The sequence below is a fragment of the Panthera onca genome, chromosome A2 (assembly GCF_046562875.1).
Source record: "Panthera onca isolate mPanOnc1 chromosome A2, mPanOnc1 haplotype 2, whole genome shotgun sequence".
NCBI lineage: Eukaryota > Metazoa > Chordata > Mammalia > Carnivora > Felidae > Panthera > Panthera onca.
Window position 1 is genome coordinate 56,030,904 of NC_138340.1, and position 25,408 is coordinate 56,056,311.

The following is a 25,408-nucleotide window of genomic DNA, read 5'->3' on the forward strand; positions in this document are numbered from 1 at the left end:
TCCGTGGGCCTCACATTTCCTAGAGACAAAGTGGCGGTGGTGACTGCCAGCACCGAGCCAGGATCTGAGCAGGCCCTCGGACAAGGGCAGCCTTCCTTCCCTCTCCTCCAGCCCAGCACGCCCCAGCCAGCTGCGGTGGCACGAGGCTGGGCCTCCGTGTGCTGTCTGCCCAATGAGCAGGTGGGACAGGTTGTCCGGGGACCCTCGGCTCTGACTGTGCACACGCCAGTTCACAAAGCACTTCTCAGCTGCCTCCCCTGTTTTATTTTTAAAAATTAACTTTCTGCTTGCAAAATTCGAGCTGCAGAAAGCCCAATGTGCATCCTCCGGCCAAAGAGCATCTCAAGGGCAGGACAGGCAAGCCGTTCATCTCTCCAGGCCCCAGCTCAAAAGCAGACAGACACCCACCTACCCACGTGCTGCCACAGTGCCCTCGGCCTGGCCCTGCCCCACTGTCCAGGGGCCACGGAGGCTGTCTTTCCCCTCCAGGTTCCTTGTCTCGTCTGGACTCTGGGGTGCTGACATGTGCCTCTCCCAGGATTGCTAGTAAGGGTGTGAGCCACGGAGGGGCTGACAGGTCCAGGTGGGCTACAGGACACGAGCTCCCCCACATATTCTCATTCCAAACCCCTGCCAACAGGTCTGGTTATAGGAAAAGGGCACTAGTTTGGGGGTCACATGGACACGGGTCCATTCCCTGGCTTTTCCATCACCTGACTTGTGATCTTTACTTCTCTGAGTCTTTAATGTCCCCATTTTTTAAATGGTGATCATGATGATGGCTAACCTATGTAGAGGACTTACTCTGAAAATTAATAAAGGAAAAGCTTCGCTAAAATGGAGCCAGGAGGCCAGAAGGGGGAGCTCTCACACCACACCACTGGCAGCCAATTACAGGAAGAAGGGTCAGTTAGGTCCCAAGGGAAGAATCCCCAACAGCAAAGAATCCTCAGTTATAGCTCCCAAAAGGAAAAGATGCACATCACATCTCCTACGAGAAACTGACTGCCCCAGCAACTCAGCCAATGAGAAACTGTCTGAACTCATGCTTCTCTCCAACTGGGCCTTCCTTCAAAACAACCCCTCCCAACTTCCTCTCCTTCTCCATAAAATAATGTTCCCTCTCCTTGGTCAGATTACTCTATGGTTTTTGCCATAGCTTGCTCGTCCCAAGTTGAAATTTTCTGCCGTTCCCAAATAAACCCAGTTTTGTTGGCAAAATAACAGGTTTCTTTTTAAGATCAACTCCATGCCAGACACTGCTTTAAGCACCTTACAAACTCATTTCATCCTCATGACAACCCTGTGAGGTAGGTACTATCAGCCCCATTCTACAGAGACATAAACTAACGCACAGAGAGGAAGCATCACCCAGCTAGCAAGGGGAGGAGGCAGGACTCCAAGCCAGGCTGGTGAAGGATGGGAAGCTCCTACTTTAATCCCCTGCAGCCTCTGGGGTGCCTGGGTGGCTCAGTGGTTGAGCAACCCACTTCAGCTCAGGTCATGATCTCACTGTGAGTTCGAGTCCTGCATTGGGCTCCATGCAGAACCTGCTTGGGATTCTCTCTCTCTCTCTCCCTCTCTGTTCCCCTCCCCAACTTGTGCTCTCTTGCTCTCTAAATCAATAAATCAATAAATCAAAATACCCTGCAGCCTCAAAAACCATCACGGGATCATATCGCTCCCAGGACAGGGCACTGAGCCTCCCCATACTGGCCCTGGGCCCAGAGCAGGATGTCCCCAGCCAGTGCTGGCTGACCTAAATGAAACCAACTCAAGAACAGGCTGCTTGCAGGAGGTCTTGGCCCTAAACGCTAAGCATTTGGCTGAGGATCCAGGGAGGGTCCTAAAAGTCTCCTTCAGATCTGCCTGGGAGTCCTGCTAGGCAGGGAAGGGCCCTGGGCCAGCACCCACCTTTGTTTATGCCCAAGGCAGTGGGCTGGTGCATTCATTTCCGGCCTCTGCCCCCCACCAGGGCTGTATTAGCCTAGCCTCGGGCATTCCGCGGGTGGCTTAGTCATAGCTGGGCGCTGCCGTTCCAACGCCTGTCTGAGTGCCCCCCAACCGGCCCCAATGGAGAACAGAGCTGTAACTTAGGCAGATGAAACCCCTTCTCCCTAGGCCTCAGCCAGCCCACCAGCCAGACGTGGCACCAGGGTCTACAGGAGGAACAGGGAGGGGGCTCTAACAGGCTAAGCCACTTGTCCAAGGCCCCACATTCAGGCCCAGGTAGAGCATGGCTCCCACGTGGGCTTGGGTTCCAAGGTCTGCCTGCTCCCCTGTGTGCTGGGGGGGAGGGACTGCCCTGCCTCCCACACCAGATGTTCATGCTCCACATCTCCAGGAGGCTCTGGATGGAGTCTCCTGCAGAAATCTCACGCCTCCTGGGCATCAGGGCTGCTCCCAGCGGGATCCACCAGAGAGTGTTTTCCCAAGCTTTCTTGCCCCCCAAGTTCTCCCTATAGCACATGTCCGACCCCGGACTTCCCCCAGCCTGTCCCCCCTCTGACCCTGGGCTGCAGGACCCCCCCCCCCCATCCTGGTCAGCAAGGTGCTCGGCTAGAGACTCAGCACTTCACAAAGTTGGCACGTTCCCTTGGGTTTTTATAACTTGGGGTATCACTTACCAAAAGCAGACAACTCAGGTCTTAAGAACAGATACTAGGGGCGCCTGGGTGGCTCAGTTGGTTAAGCGTCCGACTTTGGCTCAGGTCATGATCTCACGGTCCGTGAGTTCGAGCCCCGCATTGCCTGCTTTGGATTCCGTCTCTCTCTCTCTCTCTTTCTCTCTCTCTCTCTCTGCCCCTCCCCCCGTTCGCACTCTTTCTCTCTGAGAGAGGAGAGAGGCCATGTCTGGCCTCGTTCGATGTGGATTTTAAATCTTTACTTCCTCTAATCCTTGGGAGGTAAGGATGCTCCATCTCAAGAACACACAGCAGCCAGTCCGATCAAGAGCCTTTATGGTTCTCCACAAACAGAAGCTCAACGGTGATGAAGCCAGCCCACTGCCTGCCCCCACGTGTCACAGGCCCCAGGTGGAAATGAGGGGATGTTAGGTACCTTGAGTCAGATGCAGAGAAACCAACGGCAAGGGCAGGGGGCGGGTGAGGGGATCCAAGGGCGTGGTTAGTGCCTCGAGGTCTAGTCCAGGAGGTCAGCCGTTTTGACAGTTCACGATTTTCAAGCCCTTCCTCCCGTCCCCCAGCAGAGGGAGCACCAAGGGAGTGTAAGGGAGAAAGTGGGGAAATGCAGGAGCACCCCCAGATGGTAATGAACGGGAGTCCCCCAGGTGCAGTTGACTGGGGACCGGGATGTGCCTCCGCTGGCCCATTTTTTCTCCCCACCCCACCTTTGATCGCTAAGAACACACTCAGGTAATGAAGGGTGGATGCTCTCCCCACCCAGCTCTCTGTGGGGGGCCCAGGGTGTCCCCTTCAGATTAGAGCTGAGAACAAGGTCAGGGTCTGGGGTTTTTCAAAGACCAGAAGTCAGGGCCCACTTGGGACCTTGGACACTGGAAGCAATAGCCCCACCTAAGGCCCTGCCCCAGGTCCTACCTGTTACAACCCACGGGCCAGGATGGATATGTCTGCCCTCCCTCCCAGAACTCCAGCCTGACCACCGGCACCTCCGTCCTCATCTGGGGCCTCAGGTCCTGTAGGACCCGGCTTGGCCACCTGTCCCCATCCCCAGTGTCCCTTTCTGGGCCTCACCCTCCTCTGTCCCCTCCTCAGTGGGGTTGGCAGCCCCCTCAAGCCTCCAGTGCTGAGGCCCATCTCTGACAGGCAGGACCATGACTAAAGCACAGATTTGGAGCTCCTCAGGCCTCTCCTCTCCTTATCAGCACCGAGGAGCCCTAGGAAAGCAGGTCCAGCCCTTGCTTTATTGAAGGGGAACACCAGAGGGGAGACGCCACTCGAGCCCCGTTCCCCGCCACCCCTTACATCCAGGACACCCAGGACCAGGTGTCCTGCCTGCTGGCTGGGAATCCAGAGTCCCCCTCCAGAGGCCTCGCTGCAGCACCCAGCTTTCAGGCCCCCCCACACGGACACGGGCACCCATGGCTCCCCATGCCCTGCCTGAGGTGAGGGCAAAAGGGTGGGGCAAATCACATGACTCCTGCCCCCAAAGCCTCACCTGCCCTTCTCCCTCCTCGGGAAACTGCCTGCCTCTGCAGGGCCTGGTCAGACCTGGGGCCCCACGGGAGGTCTTCTGGGACTCAGGCCCTGCCTTCTGCCCCCGCCCACAGAGGGGCCTGGAGACCCTCTGACACCCAATGGGGAGAGCGGAGGGGCTGCCCCTAAGGCCAGCCCGGTCGGGGACGGGCCCCTGCCCCTCGGCACCTCCTGGCAGCTGCCCCCACCACCCCGTGGTTAGAAAAGGAGAAGCGCTGAGGGGCGGGCCGGGCTGAGGCAGGCAGGGAACCGCGCAGAAGAGCAGAAGGGTGGCGTGGTCAGGGCACCTCGGGAGGCAGCAGAGGGGTGTCCGAGTTCTGTGCGGAGACGCTGGGGGACTCAGACCCAATGAGCCCGAGGCTGTACAAATTAAGGATGGAGTCGGCAATGATGCGGGCCGTGCGCTTCTGGTATCCGCCCGAGGTCACCATGAGGATGGGCACCTGGCGGCCGCGGACCAGCCGAAACACCAGTTCGTCCCGCTTCACGATGCCCTGTGGGAGGAAGCGGGAGGCTGACTCGGGTGGGCGGCTGGGGCTCCGCGGCTTCCGGAAGTCCCGCTGTGATCGCCGCTGCTTCCGCCCACCTTCCCTGCTGCACCCCCGCCCCCCTGGTACCCCCCTCAGGGCGGGAACGCACCTGGGGGCTGATGGACAGCCCCCCAAGGCGGTCGCCCTCAAGGATGTCGGTGCCTGCGTTGTACACGACCACGTCCGGCAGGTGCTCCTGGAGGGCTTTCTGGAGGTTCCTCTCCACTTTATCCAGGTACTCGTCGTCCTCCGTGCCCCACTCCAGCTCCACCTTCCGCCTGATGGCCTCTGAGGGAGAGACAGGAGTAGCCCCGTAGGCAAAGAAAGGCCAACAAGCTCAGGAGGGCCCAGTCAGTGCCCCAGCGGGATCGGACGCAGTCTGACTCCAGCACTGCTCCCCCTCATTCATTCCGCCCCAAATGAAACTAAAGAGTGCCAAGAACCGCAAAGGAGGCGCGGCCAAGGGAGAGAAGGGAGTGCAGAAGAAACACTTTGCCCTGGGGATTTCCAGACCCCTGTCAATGACATCTGCAGCCTCTGGCCAGAAATGAGAACCCTGCTGTGCCCTCAGGCCCAAATCCAGCACCTTAATCAGAAACCAGGCCCCTGGGCCACACCTGGGGCTGAATGACCCTGAGCAGATGCCCTTCCTGCACTTGTGTCCCCTATTTGCAAAGCGGGCGGGGCCCTGTGTCTTCAAAGTTCATCTGAGAGTCTCCGCCTTTTGGCTGGTAAGTTTAACCCCCCTGCATTTATTTTCACAACTGTTACATTTGACATCTGAAAATGCATTTTGTGTTTTCGACTTCTATTTTGTATTTTCGACTTCTCATATTTTTCCTCTCATTTCTTTTTTGTCATTCCCTATTTGCCACCAGACAAATACATACCCAGGAGGGGTCTATTTTTATTCTCCTGGTGGGTACCCTGATGTAAGGACCCGCACATGTGTTTGCCGGACAGGTTTATGTGATCTCAGGTGGGTCAAGTGACTTCTTTAGATCTCAGTTTGCTCACCTATAAAATGGGAACACACCCCCACCTCCAGGGCTGCTGAGGACAAATGAAGTGACTTCTGCAGAGGCCAGCATGTAGGGAATACTCAGGAGAGAGCTCCATATGAGCACGACCGCACTTAAGACTGAGGGATGAGGGGGCAGCTTACGCTTGGCAAAGCGGTCCCCGGGGTAGATATGGCGGTTATACACATCCATGATGTACACGCGCTTGTCACCCATGAAGTCCCGTTCATGCCCATTGCCCTGTGGAGAGGACACAAAAGCTGCTTGCACACAGGGGCCCTCAGCAAGGCCAGGAAGCCTGCACACACCCACCCCAGGAAATGCCCCATGAGCCTGCGGAGCTCAGCTGGTCCCTGGAGGCAAAGGGTCTCACGGCTATTAAGTAGCAGAGTTGGAATTCAACCTCAAAACACAGCCCCATGATCTTCTAGCATGACCTTGAGCAGGGCCCAGCCCTCTGAGTTTCCTCTCCATGGAATGAGAAAGGAGTTCTAACCCTGCCACCCTCTGGAGTCTGTGGTGGGATCGGCTGGGATCAGGGACGTGAAAGGGAACCTGTAAAGGGCTGTGCAGGTATGGCTCAGTTCCAGAGCTCAGTGTCCTAGGACTCCACCACGGGGTGCCCAGCGGCACACAGGCACAACAGCAGTGTGGGGGGGAGGTGTCCTCAAGAGCCCAGATGACACCCTGCCCGGTCTGAGTGGAGGAGCCAGCCCCCTATTTGGAGCCCTGAGGAAGAAGTAACCCAGAACCTGAGCAAGCCTGAAATCATGCGTGTGAGCATCTGTCTGAGGTGCAGCCCCACAGTAGTCCTCAGCTCCGTGCAGGGGTGGCACCCCAAACTGACTAGGAAGCACTGGGGAGCCACAGCAGGCTTCAGGGCGTGAGAGTGGTGTCGCCACCCTGGGCTTTAGGAAGAGCCATCAGCCAGGTGTGTTGGGCAGTCAGAAGGGAGGAAGGATCCTTTGGTTTGACCGAAGCAATGAGGCGGACCCCGTGCCCTGGCTGGGCTGAGTGGCGCAGATGAACAAAGACCGACCCTCCACTTTTGGCCTGGGGCACAGAGGATGAGCAGCGAGGGGAGAGGCAGATCAGGGTGGGGGGAGCAGAGGCCCAGCTTGGGGCTTGGCAATGTTCCCTGGGGGAAGGGAGCCCCCCACAGTAGGGGGCTGTGGGACAGAGCTGATGGGCATCAACTGGGGGGGCGGGACCATGAGACTGCAGCCCCCACAGGGTACTCACCTGATGGGCATCGAGATCAACGATAGTGGCTCTGGAGATGCCCTCCACTCGCTCAAACAGAAACTGCCAGGGGAGGAGAGGGGGAGGTGAGGACTCAGACAATCCAGAAGACATAGCCCCTTGGGGATTCCCAGTTGGCAAGGGGTCAGGTGGGAGGCCTGACAGGCTTGTGGGCAATCAGACCACCGGGCAAAGACCTCACATGCTCAGAACTGTGTGGCTCAAGAGAAGCATGTGTGCGTGGTCAAGGAAGGCTCCCTGGAGGAGGCAGCATGTGCTGTGCCCTGAAGGGCTGGAGATTAGGAGTGGGGCAGTTGGGCTAGCTCTTAGAGAAAGCCCGGGATTCCTAGAGGAATATATGCGGGTTAAGAAGGTGAAACCTCTCCCCAAGGCTGTGCCCTCTGCCTTATCCCACAAGGCCAAGTTCTCATGCCTCCTCTGGGAAGCCCTCCTTCCCCTCCTTACCCCCAGGAAGGTCTCCTGTGTGTCACCCTCTCTGAATGACCAGGGTCTGTTGACCTGCTTACTCCCACCACTAGTCTGTGTGCCCTGGGAGAACAGGGGCCACGTCAGTCCATTCCTGATGCCCGGAACAAGGCCAGGCACAGGGTGGTTAAGGGGGGGCTCTGCAATCCAGCAGAGGTGTCGGCCAATGCCAGCTCTGCACCTTTCTGCCGTGTGACCTTACCTCCCCAGGCCTGGGTTTCCTCATCTGCACACATGAGGATTAAATGAGGGAAACCTGGGTGGCTCAGTCGATTAAGCATCGGACTCTTGATCTCATGGTTAGTGGGATCGAGCACGGAGCCTGTTTGGACTTCTCTCTCTCCTCTCTCTGCTCCTCTCCTGCTCCCTCCCTCCCTCCCACTGTCTCTCCCTCCATCTCTCTCTCTCCCCCACCCCGGAAAAAAAAAAAAAGGCACAGAAAGTGTCAGATCTGCGTTGGAGTCCCTGCCAGCTTCCTCCCCTTCTGAGACTCAGTTCCCTTCTCTGTAATGTGGAGGAGAACCCCAAGTTGGAGGTGGGGGGGGATTCGAGGGAGGGCTCCTGGAGGCGAGCCCCCACGCACGCTCGGGCGCACCTTGATGGCCAGTGTGATGTCCGCGTAGGCACAGAAGCCTCCGCCCCGGTCACTGGAGCAGTGGTGGAAGCCTCCACCTGCGGAAGGGCAGACACAGCGTGGTCAGGGCCAGGCACTGCCCCGCCCCTACATCCTCCCCGCATCCCATCCCTGCTCAGCTCTGAGGGACAGGCTCCCGGGACTCCAGGTCGGCAAGTTGAACTGAGCACCCGGGCGCGTCACCATCCCTGGGTCAGGAGGTAGCTTTGCCATCACAGCCATCCCTACCCGGAGCAAGAAACCTCGCAGGCTGTCCCAACAAGTGAGTCCACAGTGCCTGTCACAACCCCCAAGGGCTAGGAGCTTATCTTTCCCCAAACTGTCCCTTGCCTCTGCAGAGCCAGGCCGGCCTCCAAGTGACTTCCCATGCCAGGGAGGGGTGGTGGGGCTATGGGGGACCCATTTACCCTGGGACCACCCAGATTCTGCAGGTGGTAGAAAGGGATGGTCAGGAAGGGCACCTTCTGATGGTCTTGGCCACCCATGGCCATGGGGAAGGCCTTAGACACCAGGGTCCGGCCACAACCTCCCCCCTGAGAGCCCATTGCCCTGCAACCTGAGTTTTGGGGGCCTCTGAAATTGAGCCCAACAACTGCCCCACCCAGCAGTTAGGGTCCAGGGCCCACAGCTACAAAGGATTTGCCTATTCTCATGCCAAGAGGCTGTCAACGGATCTTAACAAGATAATAGCCAATAATGAACTCCTAACCAGGCACAGAGCTCACTGAAACCTCCCTATAGCCCCCAGTGGGGACACTATTGCCATTACCTCCATTCTACAGATGAAGAAACTGAGGCACACAGGAAATCAAGCAACCTGCCTGGGATCACACAGCTCACTAACAGCAGAACCAAGATTCAAACCCAGGCTGGATCAAGACCTGGCCTCTTAACCTCTATCAGGTCATAACATCTTCCACGGGGGAAGGGCCTCCCGAGGCCCTCGTGGGGACCCCGCTGTAGACACACACAGGGCATGCCTCTTTCATCCATCTGTTCAGCAGTAGACCGTCACATCACGGTGATGTCAGATCCGATGTTCAGTACCTGGCAATACCAAGATGGAAGAGACCGAGCCCTGGCCTTGTGGAGCTCACAGCCAAAGGCGGGGGTTCTCTCCCACACCCATTTCTTCATCGATATGATGGGGCTGACGTGATAATGCCCAGCTCAAATGAGAGGCCAGACAGTAAAGAGGTTTGCTGACTGTGAAGTGCTGTACCTCAGTGAGGGACACATAAGGAAGGGATGAGGAAAAATGTCTGTGTAACCCTCCCATGAGCCAGTCTTGGGGGAGAGTCCAGGGGACTCCAGAGTGCTAGCCCTCAGGTTCCTGACACGGCATTGACCCTGGGCCTGTCTGCCCATTACGTGACCGTGGCCCTGAAGGCTGTCCTGGGCCCCGGGAGGCTGATGGAATTTTTCAGGAAAGACTCTGAAATTCTGCAGGTTTCAGCCCCACACAGGGCTGCCCAGGGGATGACACAGGCTTTTGCAGACAGAGTGAGCTCCTTGTCACTGGAAGTATGCAAAGGCAGGGCTGGGGAGCCATCTGGGGAACTCTTTTAGATGAGAATCCCACACCAGATGGAGGCACTGGTTGGTCCCTCCCAGGGACCAGATGGCCGAATCCCCGCCCCCCCCTCCAGACCACTCAAGAAGGAGGTTCAGGGTGGCTCTGAAGGCACCAGAGCATCTGAACTCACAGCGGTTGCCTTCAGGTTCCTCCTGGCCCTCCCAGCCTAAGGACCTAGCAAGCCAGACCGGCTGGGGCACTCACCCACATTGATGGCCCAGCCTCGCTCCATGGCCAGCTTCCCTGCCTTTGGAGACAAGCACAAGGTGAGAGGCACAGGCAACCAATTCCCTCACTCATTCATTCACTGATTCACTCATTCATTCATTCATTCATTCATTCATTCCATAAACACCATTTCCAGAGAGCTCTGACATAGGATGATCTATGAGGTAGGGTTCAGGAGACCCCCACCCTCCAGCAGACTCAGACTCAGTCTTGGAAGTACCAGACTGGCTGCTGTATGAGAACTGCAAAGCCACAGAACTGCAATTCTGAGAGGCAACTAGAAGAAAGCAAAGTTAAGTAGTTATGATCACACGCGAGCTGACAAGGATTTTGATGAGGCTTTCAGTGGAAAAATAGATAATTTTTGACCCACAGAAATACGGTAGGCTGAATACCAAAATCTTGTAGGAAATCATGGTTTGGGAGTGGGCAGTGACATTTAAAAAAAACAAAAAACAAAAAACAAAAAAAAAATTTCCAAAGCTAAAAAGAAAACTGTAGATCAATAGGTCTTGATCTGACTCTGGATGAATTCATCCCACACCTAGGGGGCGCCTGGGTGGCTCAGTGGGTTAAGCCTCTGACTCTTGCTTGCAGCTCAGGTCATGATCTTGCGGTTTGTGAGTTTGAGTCCCACATTGGGCTCTGCACTGACAGCTCGGAGCCTGCCTGGGATTCGCTCTCTCTCCCTCTCTCTCTGCCCCTCCCCCTGCTCATGCTCTGTCTGTCTCTCTCTCAAAACAAATATTTATGAAATATTCTTTAAAAAAAGATTATCCTACATCTAAATCTGAAATGTTTCTCTACCTCCAATTAACTCGGCAGCCTGTGGCTAATTTTAAAGACAACTACATATGGGATGAAGAAGCTACTTTTGCTGTAAGTATTCTTTACTGTCACCCCCATGATGGGCAGTGAGGGGAGCATCGCCCATCACTGAAACCATGGGGGCTTGGTTTTGCCATCTTGACTTGAGAACACTATAGCCATAGCTTGAGGATACACCCCCTGGGGAAAGGGGATATATCTTATACACCAGCAAATACGGTAACTCTCATAGGAGGTCATGGGGGAAGGAACAAGGAATTCTAATGTCCCCAAGTGGGAAAGGCTTTGGGAGAAAGAGTTATTGTTACTGTGCCTTGAGGACTATTTAGGATTTTGTTCAACTGCAAAGTGGGAGGAGAGTATTCCGGATGGAGAGCCCAGAGTGGGCAAAGACCCGGAGGTGTGGGGTCCCAAGCCCAGCCCTTCCTCCCACCTGCATCCCCACCTACCATGATGGTTCCTCCCGTCTGGGTCCGAAGGGGCTTCAGCACCTTCCTCTGCACAAGGAAGTTGGGGAGAAAGATGACAGGGGGGATCTCTGTGATGGTGGCAACAGCAAAGGACCACTGTGGAAGGAGACACAGGCCGTTGTGCCCAGAGCGCAGAGGCAACAGCTGGGAAATCAGATTGCCAGTTTCCAGGTGACCTGGGAGAACTTCCAGTCAAGTGCAGTTCCTTTGGTAAGAAGTAAGAGCCCCTGACCCAGCTTTGGGCTCAGTAAGAACAGTTCCTTGCCTTAAAGCTGTTGGCCCACATTCCTCCAAAGCCCTTGTCTGCCCTCTTGCGCCCAGAGCGAGAGCTGCAGAGGACGCCAAGTCACAGGGGCGGCAGACCCAGCCCTGGCCCAGCCCACCCACTGTACAGAAGGGGGAGGACACTGAGGCCCTGAGCTGGGAAGATCTTTCTTTCCAACATCACACAGTGAGTCACTGGCAGAGCCAGCACTGAAAGCCCAGGTCCGCTTCCCCGGCACATGACCTCGTCATCCACTAGGAATCGGTCCTCCCTTCCAAAGGCGTATCAGGCCCTCGTTTCTGGCTACCGAGGCAGGAGGGTCTAGGGTAACCAAAAGGCATTCGCACGAAGATTAGGACACAGCTTTCCCTGTGACCCTCCCAGACCCCGGGGCAAATGTCCATGGGCCCAGAGCCCGAACCATCTGCTGCCTGGCTGAGAATGTACCTGGATCCGTGCTCCCTGCTCTCCTCTGACCCCAGGCAGAGCCTCAGAGGGGCCCAGGGCACTCTGTAAATATTTACTGAGGCTCCAAGGTGGGGGCTACTCCTGTCCTTCTGACAGCCCACAGCCCAGCAGGGAGGCACTCATATGCAAAGCCTTTTGATGGAGAACATGGTCTGGGTCCAGGTGGGAACACGGCAGCTTTCTGGAGGCAGTGACCTCCAAGCTGAGTCTGAAGGTGAACGGGAGTTGCCCGGATGTCACAGTCAAGGTGAAAAGACAACTACTGGCAAAGGGAAGTGAGTCCGCGCTCACGAGAAGTTGGGTACAACTGGGGCGGGGCCGGGCCTGTCCCGTAGGGCCTGTGCTGCCAGAGAATGTTCTCTCTCAGACAGCCTCATCAGAGCGGCAGGGAGCCATCAGATGGTGCTTGCCCAAGCTATTCTGGCTGCAGCAGGAGGACCAATTAGGAGAACTTGAATAGAAGCAGCAGCCGCCCCAGGAAGGAAGCGAGAAATAATGAGGGTCCAGAAGAGGGGAGATGGGGAAGGTTAGCAGATAGCACATAGGGGATGGGCAGACAGAGGAGTCCAGGATGCAAGGTTGGAACCCCAAGACTCCAACCCTGAAGGCAAGGGCCAGAAGGGTAGCCCACTGTGAAAATCGAGGGCTGTCCTGGGACAGGGTGGGGGTGGGGCAGAGGTATGGCCCTCAGGAGGCCAGGCAGAGAGGAGTTTCAGGAAGGAGTAAGCCAAGGGAGGTGTTGAGAACGGGGAGCATGGCCACTGGGTTCTCCCACCAGGGGAGGAGATTTAGGGCAGGAGAGGCATGTTCGGTAAGGGCAAGGAGTCAGCAGAGAGGAAAGAGGATGGGCCAAGGATGAGGTAGGACAGCAGAAAGGGCATATGCCTGGGAAGGTCCTGGCAGGTGCCTTAGCCAGGGGGCACTACTTGAGGCCAGGGCGAGAAGGCAGGACAGGCCCCATGTCAACTTCCATAGGGTCCAGATGTGCTGGGAAACCCAGGCTGCCTGAACTGCACTGAATACCTGTGTGGCCACCCCCCAGCCCCCACCCAGGCCACCAAGGCTGAGGACAGTTGTAGGCTGGGGAAGCCCTCACTCAAGTGAAGGAGCTGGTGAACGTGGCCTATGGCCCACAGACCACTTGCAGTCTGAAAAGGGAGGTGCCCCTCCAGCCTTCCTCAACCCCCGGCCTCCCAGCTGCACCATGGAGGCATCACAGGGCCTGGGAGGTGGTACGGGTGCTAGAGCTGAGACCAGCCAGGAAGGCTGGAATGCTCCAAGACCTGTCCGTGTGCGTGTGTGTGCGTGTGGTGGGGGACAGACCCAGAGAAGGGAAGGTGGCCAGCTCTGACTGTTCGTCACACCAATCCCACTGCCCAACACAGGCTTGGCCTATGGGAGGCATGGAACCATGGTTTTCTTCCTTTTTTTTTAAGTTTTCATTAGGCTCCATGCACAACGTGGGGCTTGAACCCATGACCCTGAGATTAACAGTTGCATGCTCTACAGACCCAGCCGGCCAGGAACCCCAGAACCACAGTTTTCTATGAATAAACAGTGAAAACAACAACTCAGCCACTGAAGGAACACGTTAAGTCACTGCCTCCCTCTCTCCCTCAGCAAGCTAGCAGGGAATAAGGATTGGAAGAAAATGAAAGCTTATCCCAGCCTCCTGAGGGGTCCCATATAGACCCAAAACCACGAAGGGGGCATGTTTTAAAGTATGTTCTGCAGCAACTGCCTAGCCCAGCGCACTATCAGGAAAGGGTTCCACATCAAATGACTCTGGGAAACACTGCTTATGTTGTCCACCTCTTGGAAACTCACATGGGAAACATGTAAAGGGCTCGAAATTTTGCCGTACAGAATCCTATCCGCTGCCCGAGTTTTCTGGCCACAAACCTCTGCCGGCCTGCCTTCCTTACTTTTTACACAACGCCTACTGACCTTTGGAAAGCTGCAATCACGTGGGACACACTAGGGAATGAATCTTCCACGGGCCGGGTATAAAGTCACCAGAAGCGCGTCTGGGATGTAGCCAAGGGGACCAGTCCCCTTGGGGGAAGGGTCACGTCTGCCAACGTTTCTCCACTTCCGGCAGTGAGAGATGGTGCCAGACGGCTCAGCCCTCTCCCGGGCCCAGCCGTGGCCTCTGTGCAAGGCAGTGGTGCTGCCTACTGATGAGCTAGACTCGTGCTGTCCCATCCAGCGGCCACCAGCCACACGTGGCTACTTGGGTATAATTTTAAATGAAAAATTTTTTATTAGAATTTTGTTACTTCAATCAAGAAAATAGAATTTCGTTCCTCAGTCTCACTGGCCATAGTTCAACTGCTCGATAGGCACGTGTGCCTAGGGGCTACTGGCCAGGGCCACTCCAGAACATGTGCACCGTGGCAAAAAGTTCTATTGGACGGAGCTGCTCCAGAAAAACCACCAGTGGCCAGGGTGAAAAATAGACGGGGTGGGAGGGGCAGGCTGGCGGCTGGGCCCTGGAGGAGGGGGTGGGCGGGGAGGTTCTACACAGGGGCGTGCAGGGCAGCAGGCTGGGATGAGGGCACCCAGATCAGGCCCTCTGAGAGCCTGGCCCCAGGCAAGGGCATTGAGGGATGGGCTAGATGGGAGTAGGGTGGGGACAGGGCTCAGAAGTCCTCCTCAGAGTAAAAACTGGTCCGACTCTGGGCTTGGCCACTGCTGCGTCCATTTGGACACAACCCTCCCTCCCGTCTCATCTCCTCACCTATGAAACAGGGACCCCTCCCCACCAGGCCTAAAACGGGGCCTTGGACCAATCTGCCTGTCCTCAACTCCCCATCTGAAGACCAGCCCGGCTCCACCCCGACCCCTGCCCTTGCCTCATCCTTCTGCACAGCACCTGTCTCTACCTGGCATTACGATATGTCTCAGTTGTTATCTGCCTGTTCCAGAAGGATGCCACAGCCAGGAGTGTAAGCACACACTCATTCTCATTCCTGCTACAGATGATGCCGAGAGTGAAGCCTGCACACAGCAGGTGCTTAGAGCGCGTGCTGCCCACCCTTGCCCAGACCCCTCCCTGCCTACACACGCCCTGGAGGGGGCCACCTCCCCTGCGCCCTGCACCGCCCAGGAGAGCTGGATGACTAGCTGATAGGGGGCTAGGACAGTCTGGCCCTCTGCTCCCAAGACAGCACAAATGCAGAGCCCTCCTGGGGTCAGGTGAAGCCATACGTGTGCCCAGCTGCTTCCCCTCCCCCCCTTACAGGTGTCACCCGAGGCTTGCCCTCAGGGAACCCCTTGCACCTCCATCCCCACCACAGGCTCTGCTTCTAGGGCCGTGCTTCTCCAAGTATAGTTCCCAAACCGGCAACACCAGCACTTGAGAACTTGTCAGAAACGCAGAGTCTCGGTCTCCTCTCCAGACCTCCCGAATCCAAAACTCTGGGAGTAGGCCCCAGTGATCTGCATCACAACAAGCCTTCCAGTGGATTCCAATGCTTAAGCAAGTTGCAGAACCACTGCTCTAGCGAACTTGAGCCCATAGTGCTCAATGAATGAATGAATGAATGAATGAATGAGGAGATTTTACCACCCCAGCCTAATGCCCACTGCCCACCAAAAGGCCTGGCCTCCGAGCTTCCCCAGTAGAGACTGGCTGCAACCCCATGTGGAGGCCCCAACTGCTTGGTTTGGGTCAGAACTTTCCACCAGTGGAAGTGGGAGCAAAAGGAGAGAAAGGAAAAAAATCCACACCATCGTCTCAGTTGATAAAGAAGGAGCTTTTGACAAAATCTAACACCCTTTCATGATAAAGTCCATCAACAAACTAGAAACAGAAGGGAACTCTGCCAGGCTGGCAGAGGGCATTTATCATACACACGTGCACACGCAAACACACACACACACACACACACACACACACACACACACACACACATAATCACATAGCTATCACCATACACAGTGCTAAAAAACTGGAAACCTTCAGCCTAAGATCGGGAACAAGAGAGGGATACCCACTTTTGCCCCTTCTGTTCAACCTCACACTGGAAGTTCCAGCCAGAGCAATTAGGAAAGAAATAACAGGTCTCCAAACTGTAAAGGAAGAAGTAAAACTAATCTCTATTCACAGATGGCATGATGTTAGCTACAGAGAATCCTAAAGAATACACACACACACACACACACACACACACACACACACACACACACACCTATTAAACTGAAGAACTTATCCAGCAAAGTTCCAGGATCCAAGATCAACACACAAAAATCTGTTGTATTTCTATATCTTAGCAACAAATAATCCATAAAGGAAATTTAAAAAGTAATTCCATTTAAAATAACAATGGAAATAATAGAATACTTGGGAATAAATTTAACCAAGGAGGTGCAAGACCGGTATACTACACACTACAAAACACGGCTGAAAGAACTTAAGAATCTAAACAAATGAAAAAATAACCTGTGTTCATGGGTTCAAGACCTAGTATTGTAAAGATGGCAATACTTTCCGGGTTCCTCTACAGATTCAACACAATCCCTATCAAAATCCTGATGGCCTCTTTTGCAGAAATAGAGAAGCTGATCCTATAATTTATATGGAATCTCAAGACACCTCAAATAGCTGAAAAACCTTGAAAAAGAACAGACTTAGAGAACACCCAATTTCCAATTTAAAAACTTACTACAAAGCTTCAGCGATCAAAACAATATGGCATAAGAGAGACATATACATCAACTGAATAGAATGGAGAGTCCAGAAGTAAATCCATACATCTATGGCCAACTAATTCCCTACAAGGGTACCAAGACTAGTCAATGGGGAAAGTGTTGTGTCTTTAGCAAATGGTGCTGAGAAAACTGGAGACCACATGCAGCAGATTGAGGTTGGGCCCTTACCTCACACCATATATAAGAATTAAGTCAAAATGGGCCAAAGACCTAAATACAAGCTAAAACTCTTAGAAGAAAACATCGGGGTCAATCTTCATGACCTTGGATTTGGCAATGGATTCTTAGATGTGACACCAAACACACAAGCAACAAAAGATGAAAAAGATAAGTTGAGGTTTAGCAACATTCAAAACTTTTATGCATCCAAGGACACTAGCAAGAGAGCGAAAATACAACCTACAGAATGGGAGAAGATATTATTGGCAAATCACATAACATCCAAAACATACAAAGAACTCTTAAAACTCCACAACCAAATGTCTTAATCGGGCCCGTGACTTGAGCAGACACGTCTTCAAAGAGGCGATATAAATGTCCACCAAGTGGCTGAAAAGATGCTCAGTGCTATTGACCGACAGGGAAATGCACATTACAGCCACAATGAGATACCGCTCCATACCCACTAAGGTCACTGCAGCCAACCAACCAACCAAACAAACAAAAACCATAAAATAACAAGCGTGGGTGAGAATGTAAAGATATTGGAACCTTTGTGCACAGTTGTTAGGAATGTAAAACGTGCAGTTGCTGTGGGGGTCATTTTGCTGGCCCCTTGGTTACCCTATGACCAGCAATTCCACCCCTAGGTATATAACCAAAATAACTGAGTACAGGGACTCAGATATGGACTTGTACATGCGTGTTCATAGCAACAAAAGGCTAAAAGCTGGAAGCAGCCCAAATGCCCATCAACTGAGAAACGGATAAACAAAATGTCTATCCACACAATGGAATATTATTCAGCCGCAATGAGGAATGAAGTGCAGACTCACGCCATGGGATGGATCATTCTTGAAAACGCTACGCTTGTGCTTGCTGATAGAAGCCTCACGCCAAAGGTCACGTGCTATGTGACTCCACGCATGTGAGGCATCCAGAAAAGGCAAGTGCAGAGAGCTAGAACACAGGCTGGTGGTCGCCAGGGGCCGGGGAGAAGGGGAATGGGAGCGACGGCTTTGTGGGTACCAGCTTCCTGTCGGAGTGACGAAAATATTTTGGAACTAAACAGCAATGGTCGCACCACATTGTCAGTGTAACAAATGCCACCGATGTTTACGCTTTAGGATGGCTACTGGCTATGCTATCTGAATTTTACTGTAATTAACAAGAAAAGGAGACAAGAGCCCCCTCGGGGAAGAGAGAAGTGAGAGAAATCAGAGGCCCAGGGAGGGGGCCCAGTTCCCCAGAGACTCTCTAAGCCTTTAGCCGCCTGGTGTTCTGGTGCGAGGGTCTGTCTCCCTCCCAGGCAGGACTCCGAGTGCTGGGAGGTCGGTGACCAGGCCCAAGAGGTGTCCGGACTTCCTGAGGCTCAGGTGAGCTTGGCTTCTCTCTCTCTCGCATGCCGCATACCCAGTCTGAACCGCAGAAAATTCTGTTTCCTCTTCTTTGCAAACTCCAACTCCTACCACTCCCCCAAAATCCACAGCCGCTGTTTCCAGCCTCGTCTGAGAGCCCGGATCTCTCACCAGATTATTGCGACGACCTCCTTCCTCACTGATCTTCCTGCTTTTGTCTTGACAGCCTCTTCTCATCACAGCTGCCAAGCAATCCTGCTAAACCCTAGATCAGACCACGTCCCTCGGCTTAACACACTCCTTGGCTCCCACCTCCCTCAGAGCAAACAGCAGTGGCACAAAAGGCCCCTGTGTGGTCTGGCCCCTGATCATTTTCTGACACCATCTCTTGCCAGTCTCCCTCCCATTCCCTCCGATCCAGTGGCAATACTGGAACACACTGCAGATACTCCTGCCTCAGGGCCTTTGCACTTGCTAATCCTTATACTTGGAATGCACTCCCTCCAAATGCCCACATAGCTCACTCCCTCACTGCCCTCAGTCCATGATCACATGTCAGTAAGTCCCTCCTTGACCTCCTTATTTCAAACTGCAGCCCCTACTCCCCCTTTTCCTGCTATACTTTCATCCATGGCACTGAGTGCCTTCTAACACACCATATCATTGACTTGATTATTGTGTCTATTGGCTGACTCCCCCAAATGTCAGCTCCATAAGGAGAGGGACTCCATCTCTTTTGTTCTATCCTGCCTCCCCTGGAACAGAGCACGGTGCTCATTAAACAGTTGCCGGATTAAAAAAAAAACAAAACACTTGCCATATAAAGGTATCCCGAGCACTGCCTAGCTCAGGGTGCACAAGGACGAGATGTCAGATCTGTGTCATGCCACCCCACACCCCAGGCAAACTGTCACTGGGGTTAGCAGAAGGCAGGAGCCTGGCCCTGGCCCAACCCAACCAGCACCTTCGGTGGGGCAAACTCTGGGCCTTTCGCACAGTAGGCGCTCAATACACATTTCTTTCCCTGAATGGCCATCACCTGGCAAACATCAGGTACTGTATCCCCTTCAATGCCTGGATGACTAAGCATCGAAGGCCACACCTGGCCAGGGCCAGGCGTGAGCCCTGGAACATGGGTGAGGCAGCGCAGGGGAGAGGGTGACCTCCCACAGTGCACACAGAACAGCCGAGGAGAACAGCAGGAACTCTCCAGGGCACTGTTCCAGATGCCCGCAGCAGAGAAAAAAAAGAAAAGGAACATTGCAGAGAGCTGGGGGGGGGAGGGGAAGGGGATGAGGATGAATAGAGGCAAGGGGAATGCTCCTGAGCTGCAGCCCCTAAGTGCCAAAATGGGCATGGTGGTTCCTGCCTGAGCATCAAGGGCACATCACACCATGTGGCTCTCCCACGGTATTTGGAACAAAATCCAAACTCCGCCCATAGCTTGCAAGACACGGCGTGGCCTGGTGCTGCTGGCCTCCCTGACCACATCTTGTGCCACCTCAGCTTTTTATTCCCTTGAGCATCCTTCTTCCCTCTAGGAGGCAAAGTCCCCTCCCCCTGTAGGTATGTGGTTCTGGAACATTCTTCCTTCAAAGCTCCACACGCTCTTCATTCTTTTGTCTCAACTCAAACCTCACCTCTGTGAGGCCCTCCCCGACCACCCAGTCACCCTCCACCCTCCACTTAAGTTACCCTCTATTTTTTTCCCCTTCACAGCCCTTGGTACTCTGTGAAATCCTCTCGGGTCGTTACTTCTTTATTTCCAGTCTTCCACAACAAAAATGCAAATCCATGGGAGCAGAGAAACTTGCTTATTCTTCATTTTGTACCCAGTACACAGTCAGTATTTGGTATAGATGTGTTGAATGACTGAATGCTTCACCTTAGTAGGTGCGATGGAAATCAGCCTGTTTCTCTTTTTGCTCTTGCTGCCAGGGAGCTCCAAGCCAAATATATAAGCTCAACCATAGCATCTTGGTTAATCCTTTCAGTTGGCATGTCTGAATGCTCCTGCTGCCCTTGACCTCAATTGCCTACTCAGGTCTCAACCTGTTAATACTTTTTTTTAATTATTACCTATCACATAGTAAGCTGCCTTTAGGCTTTTGGGGGCCCAAGGCCAGGGACACAGTCAGCCCTGCACAATTCCCCTGAAGGCTCCTCAAGCAGGTGGCATCCTGGAGCCTAGCCCCCCCTCCCCCTCAGCCTTATTCTGGCACATTCACATTCAATCCACCCTGGTCCCACTCTGTTCTGGTCTCTCCCTGCCCGGACCCGTCGCCATCGGTCCCTGTTCCCCACCCTCACCCTCTGGACTCTGGAAGGCATGTCCTCCTGGCCCAGCTCCTGGGCTGTGGACTGTGACCACGCATGTCCAGGCCCCAGGAAACCAGGGCAGCCAAGGACTGGGCTTCCTGCCAAGGCCTCGCACACCTCTCTCTCCCAGGAGCCAGGTTGCAACCTCTTCCTGGTAATCTTTCATGAGCTGACACTGCCACGGCTTCATCTAGAATTCTCACAGCTCCGGCCAGAGTGGGGGAGGAGGGCGGGTAGCAGCTGTGACCAGGAACCAGGAAGACAGACTGGCTTCTGGATGCCCTGCTTGGGGTCTCCCTGAGGGCTGCTGGACCTCCTGGGTGACCTTGAGCAGGGCCTAGGCTTTTCCACCTATAGAGGGGAGGGGCCTGGTGACCTCTGGCACGTGCTGTGGCACTGAGTCTAAGACAAGGAGGGGGTCGGGGCTCTGGGCTCCCACACTGTTGGCAGAGGACCTGTGGCATCCCCGACCATGCCCCCGTCAGGGCAGGCTGGCAGCACCAGGTTCTGATGCACCTCCCCAGCCTCGCTTCCCCTCTAGGCGAGCTCCCCACGCAGAGGCCTCAGAACCTCAGCACTGATGACAGCTTCACGAGCTCCTCTAGAAAAAAGTCACAAGCAGGCAGCCCGGAGGCCCAGTTTGGTCTGCAGGTAGGATTTACAAATGTTGAAATGAGCTGCCGCATTAAGAAACCAGGGACTGCCACTTAATCTGAATTTCTCACTTTTCTTTGAAAGCCAGGCCTTCTGGCCACGTGGGGCCCCCAGGGCAGCTGAGAGGCAGCCACCCACTTGGGAAGGGGCAGGAGCCCCCCAGTTTGCCCCATACACCACCACTACCACCTGCCTGGCCACTTGTGTATATCCCTTGCTCAGACCTGGGGAGTTTCACACTAGTTTTTGGCCCAACAGTTTTCAACAAGTCTTTAGCAGCAGAAGCTCTTAGAAAAGAACCTCAAACGTCAGCCCAATATAAAAATAGACCTGTGTGGGACAGCTTTGGTTGGATAAGGACAAAGGGCTGGAGTCCCCTCACCCAGCATGTCAGCAAGGGTCTCCGAGGCCTGTTCATAGAACACAGATTGAAAGGCACTAATGTAGAAGCTCTATGAAGGTGCAAACTCCGCCGAGTGGTCATCCCTGCTTTCATACCCCCAGGGATGGGGAGCTCACTACCCCCTGGAGCAGCCTAACCCATCCCTGGTATCTGCCTTTTTGACACCTCTCTCCTTCTCTTGGGGACCACAAACTCACATGATCCCCCTGCATGAGGGGCAGGAATGGAGCCCCTTGGGGCTGTGCTTCCCCAGACCGAGCTGCCCCTGCTCTGACCACCCCTCCTGGTCAGCAGCCCTCCCCAGGCCCCAGACCCTGTACCTTGAGCTCGTTGAGATAGCGTCTCGTGTGCACCACCAGCAGATCCTCGTCCGAAGCCTCCCGTGCCTCCACCAGCATGCCATCTGACAGAAGCTTCTCTTCTGAAACCACAAAGTGGGCACCCTGCTTCCCTGATGGCCTCATGGCCGACCTGGCTCCAGACCACCCCTCGGAACAGGCTGCAGGCTTAGCCTCTGCTAGCCCTGCCCCAGAGGAGGTGGGAAACGGCTGGCTTTTGAAAACAGGTCGCCTCCCAGGCCAGTGTGGACAATGGCCAGAGGGCATTAGGCATTGGGCATGAGGCGATCCTTGGGTTTCCCAAGCCACCAACAGCTGAGAGGTGAGCTGGACAGCTTTCATAGGAGGTGGCACATGGGTTGATAAGGGGGACTCAAAATGAGAAAAAGCCTTATCAGTTCTCCCTCTCCACCTTCTGGTGATGTCACGGGAGGCCCAAGGTGGTGTGGTCTCTCTTTCAGGCCTGCCCAACCCTCGCTCATCTCCCTTCTTAACCCAAAAAGCAGCGACCTCACAGACTGCAGCACCCTGAAGTGAATCACAGCTTTCCTGCATTTATTTTTTTACCACGACCCTTTATTTATGGCCAGTGAAACTGGCTTTTCCCATTTAGATGATATAATGTTTCCTTTTAAAACAAGTTTACTTAAGTTTTTTTTAAGCAGAGGCTAAGTCAATAAAAAAAAAAATGAAGTAAATAACGGAGCAGGTGGTATAAGGAAACGGCAAGGTCCCCAGAGTGGTTTGCAAATAACTGATGTTGGGGAAACACTGCAGTATTTTATCACCCCTCACATCCACCAGACAAGATTTGCTCTGTTTCGCCAGAGAAGAAACAGGAAGTGGTCTGGGGCACAGTGAGAATAGGACCATGATGCTCTGGGTTCTAGGGAATCAAAGGGACAAGGTCAGAATCCAAAGAAACTGTTTTAATGTGTAACCCTTAGAAAGCAAATGATCCCATACATTTCCCGCACATAGCTCCACATACAGAAGGCACTCTCCATCGCCCCTCCCCCCAACAACATTCCAAGTCTCCCCACTGCCTTCAGGCAAAGGGCCAGCTCTTTTCCTGGCAGCACCATGTGGCCCCTGCCTCCTTTCCACCCACATCCTCCGAGGAGGAAGGAGGGAACTCAGGAGGACTGTCAGCTCAGAGATGAGGGAGACAAGGAATCCTATGTTGAGCTACTGGGTAACGCAGGATCCCAAGAAAGGGCAATGGGGGGAGTGACTCAGGCTGAGTCTGCTGGAAACAGTGCATGAAGGACCATAGTCAGGGAAGCAAGATGAGCAACAGGCTGGCCCCGCTTATTCTCACCATCCTGGCACACCACTTGTCCTTCTTTTACTTAATAGTTTTCTTTGAATACTCACTCTGGTTACTATTGCAAATGGAAAATCCAAACCAATTGCCATAAATAGAAAAACCAAAAATAGAAAACATATGCAATACAAACAAACTGTTATTAATCTGTAATTTGATTCTATTTTCTGCGACAGTGTGGCTCGCTCTAGATTTGTTAAAAAGGGAGATGGGCTTAGGTGTTAAAGACAGGCTAGCCCCAAAGCGAAACTGTCTCCGTGGCATGATCAGGATTGTGTGATTTAAAGATCCACAATGCCTCGTCCTATGCCAGGTAATGTTCCCTACTTCTGTTAACTGAGGAACCCCTAATGCAGGGAAAAGGGAGAATATTCTCGCACTAGCCTGCTGTGATGCCTGAATTTCCCACCTAAACCAGACCCCTGGATTACAAACCGAAGTAGAAAGCACAATGCGGAGCACCACCTTGCTCAGTGGAATGAGCTGTGGCAGGTGCGAGCCTGAAGCTCTGGGTTCCAGACCCCACTCTGCTACTTGGTAGCTGTGTGACTTTGGACATGTTTCCTAACCTTTCTGGGCTCCAATTTCCTCCATCTGTAATCAGTAGGGTTTGGAGCAAAGGCTCTCTAGTTCCTGGACTCTTGGAGCTTATGGGGAACAGACACTGGATTGCTCTAAACTTCACCTTCCTGGTGTCCATCCTTAATCAGCCCCCCTTCCACTGGGTCTCCACGGACAGGGACAGGACTTAAGCCCACAGTGATGGGGAGCAGTGAAGGTCTGAGGCAGGGACATATCATGCTCAGACGCCTGTACTGAAAAGACTCTGCCCGCGTGAGTGGAAGGCAGTCTGAGGGCTGAGAGTGGAGGTGGGAGACTGCGGCTTGTGTCAGGGAAGACACAGGGAGGGGCCGGGAGAGAGGGGTGGGTTGGAAGAAGCAGCAGTAGGGTCTGACAGGGCCTTCCATACCTTTCAGGAAGCTGATCACCTTGCCCCATTTTCCCGCATCAAAGGGGTGCAGTTTCTCCAGGCCCATGAAGGTTATGTTGTAGCGTGGTGAATACACGATGGGCCAGCGTGTCTCCGGCACATGCTGGTACAGCTGAGTTGTGTGTGGCCTTCCGTGTGCACAGGGACAGACACAGAGACAGGGGCAGTCTCAGTGTGGAAAGCAGCCTCCTCCTCGCTGCCGGCTGACTTTGACCACACAGCTCCACAGCCGCAGGAAAAGGGCCTCTTAGCAACAGCAACAACGGTCATGAGAGCAGCTCCTCACTGAGCATTGGCTCTCTCCCTGCACTGTCCAACCCAAACCTCACCGGAGCCCTGGGAGGTAGGCGCCACCGGTCCTAACAGAGGCTTGGAGGGGGAACCAGGCGTGCCCAAGGTCACACTGCGGGTGGGTGCAGCACCGGCTGTGCACCCAGGTGTATCTGGCTGCCAGGCCTCGGCACGTCCCCTCCACATTATTACAATTATCCTAAAAAGCTGTGTGGCCCTAGGCCTCAGTTTCCTTAAGTAAAACATGTGGCTGTAGCGAGATGATGCACCGAAACAGCTGAGCACAGAGAGCGCCCTATCCCTGAGAGCTGGGGGTGGGGATGACAGTTCCCAGAAACAGCAGGTCGGGGTTCACGCAGAATGTGGCCCAACCCGCAGCCAGGAATGGAGATCACCTCAGCCTAGCCGCGCAGCTGACCACCCCCCCCCCCCCATTACACCTCCGCACAGGGACCAGAAACCCGGCGCCAGCTGTTGCCACTGCGGGAGGCCTCCGCACAGGCGCGTCAGACCCGCGCCTGTCGCCGGGCCTCGCCCGGGTCGGAGCCCCGCGACCCTCACCGGTCCCTCGGACCGCAGAGAAGTGGCGCGAGGCCGGCCTGGGCGCACCCGGCCCGAGCGCCCCCTCGCCCGCCATACCTGGGCACGCACCTGGCGGCCCGCCGGGTAGCCCGCGCACTCGCGCTCCCGCCCACAGGGACCCCTGAGAACCCCGGGGTCTTGGGTTGGTGCCCCACCCCGCGCCCCCACCCCTGCCTCACTCACATCCCGGGGCCGGGCCCTCCCTGCGCTGGCCACTGCTCGGCGACCGGGCGGGGCAGGGCACGGCCCCGCCCCGGACACGCCCCCGGCCTCGGCCTCCTCCGCTGGGGGCGGAGCTCCGGCAGGCTCGACTCCGCCCCGCTCGGGCCCGCGCCTGCGTCACAGAGAG

At 54.8% G+C, this 25,408-nt stretch overlaps 1 protein-coding gene across 1 annotated transcript; it reads right to left on the bottom strand.

Annotated features, from left to right (window-relative positions):
* Window positions 1-2,943: 2,943 nt before the first annotated feature.
* HDAC11 (histone deacetylase 11) lies at window positions 2,944-25,371 on the bottom strand. The gene is made up of 10 exons (XM_060631881.3): window positions 25,243-25,371; window positions 24,166-24,314; window positions 21,851-21,951; window positions 11,171-11,287; window positions 9,870-9,912; window positions 8,051-8,127; window positions 6,970-7,032; window positions 5,871-5,967; window positions 4,815-4,993; window positions 2,944-4,669 (listed from the first exon to the last, which is right to left on the bottom strand). Coding segments are annotated over exons 1-10 (1,044 nt in total). The 5' UTR covers window positions 25,245-25,371; the 3' UTR covers window positions 2,944-4,453.
* Between the last annotated feature and the right edge of the window lie 37 nt (window positions 25,372-25,408).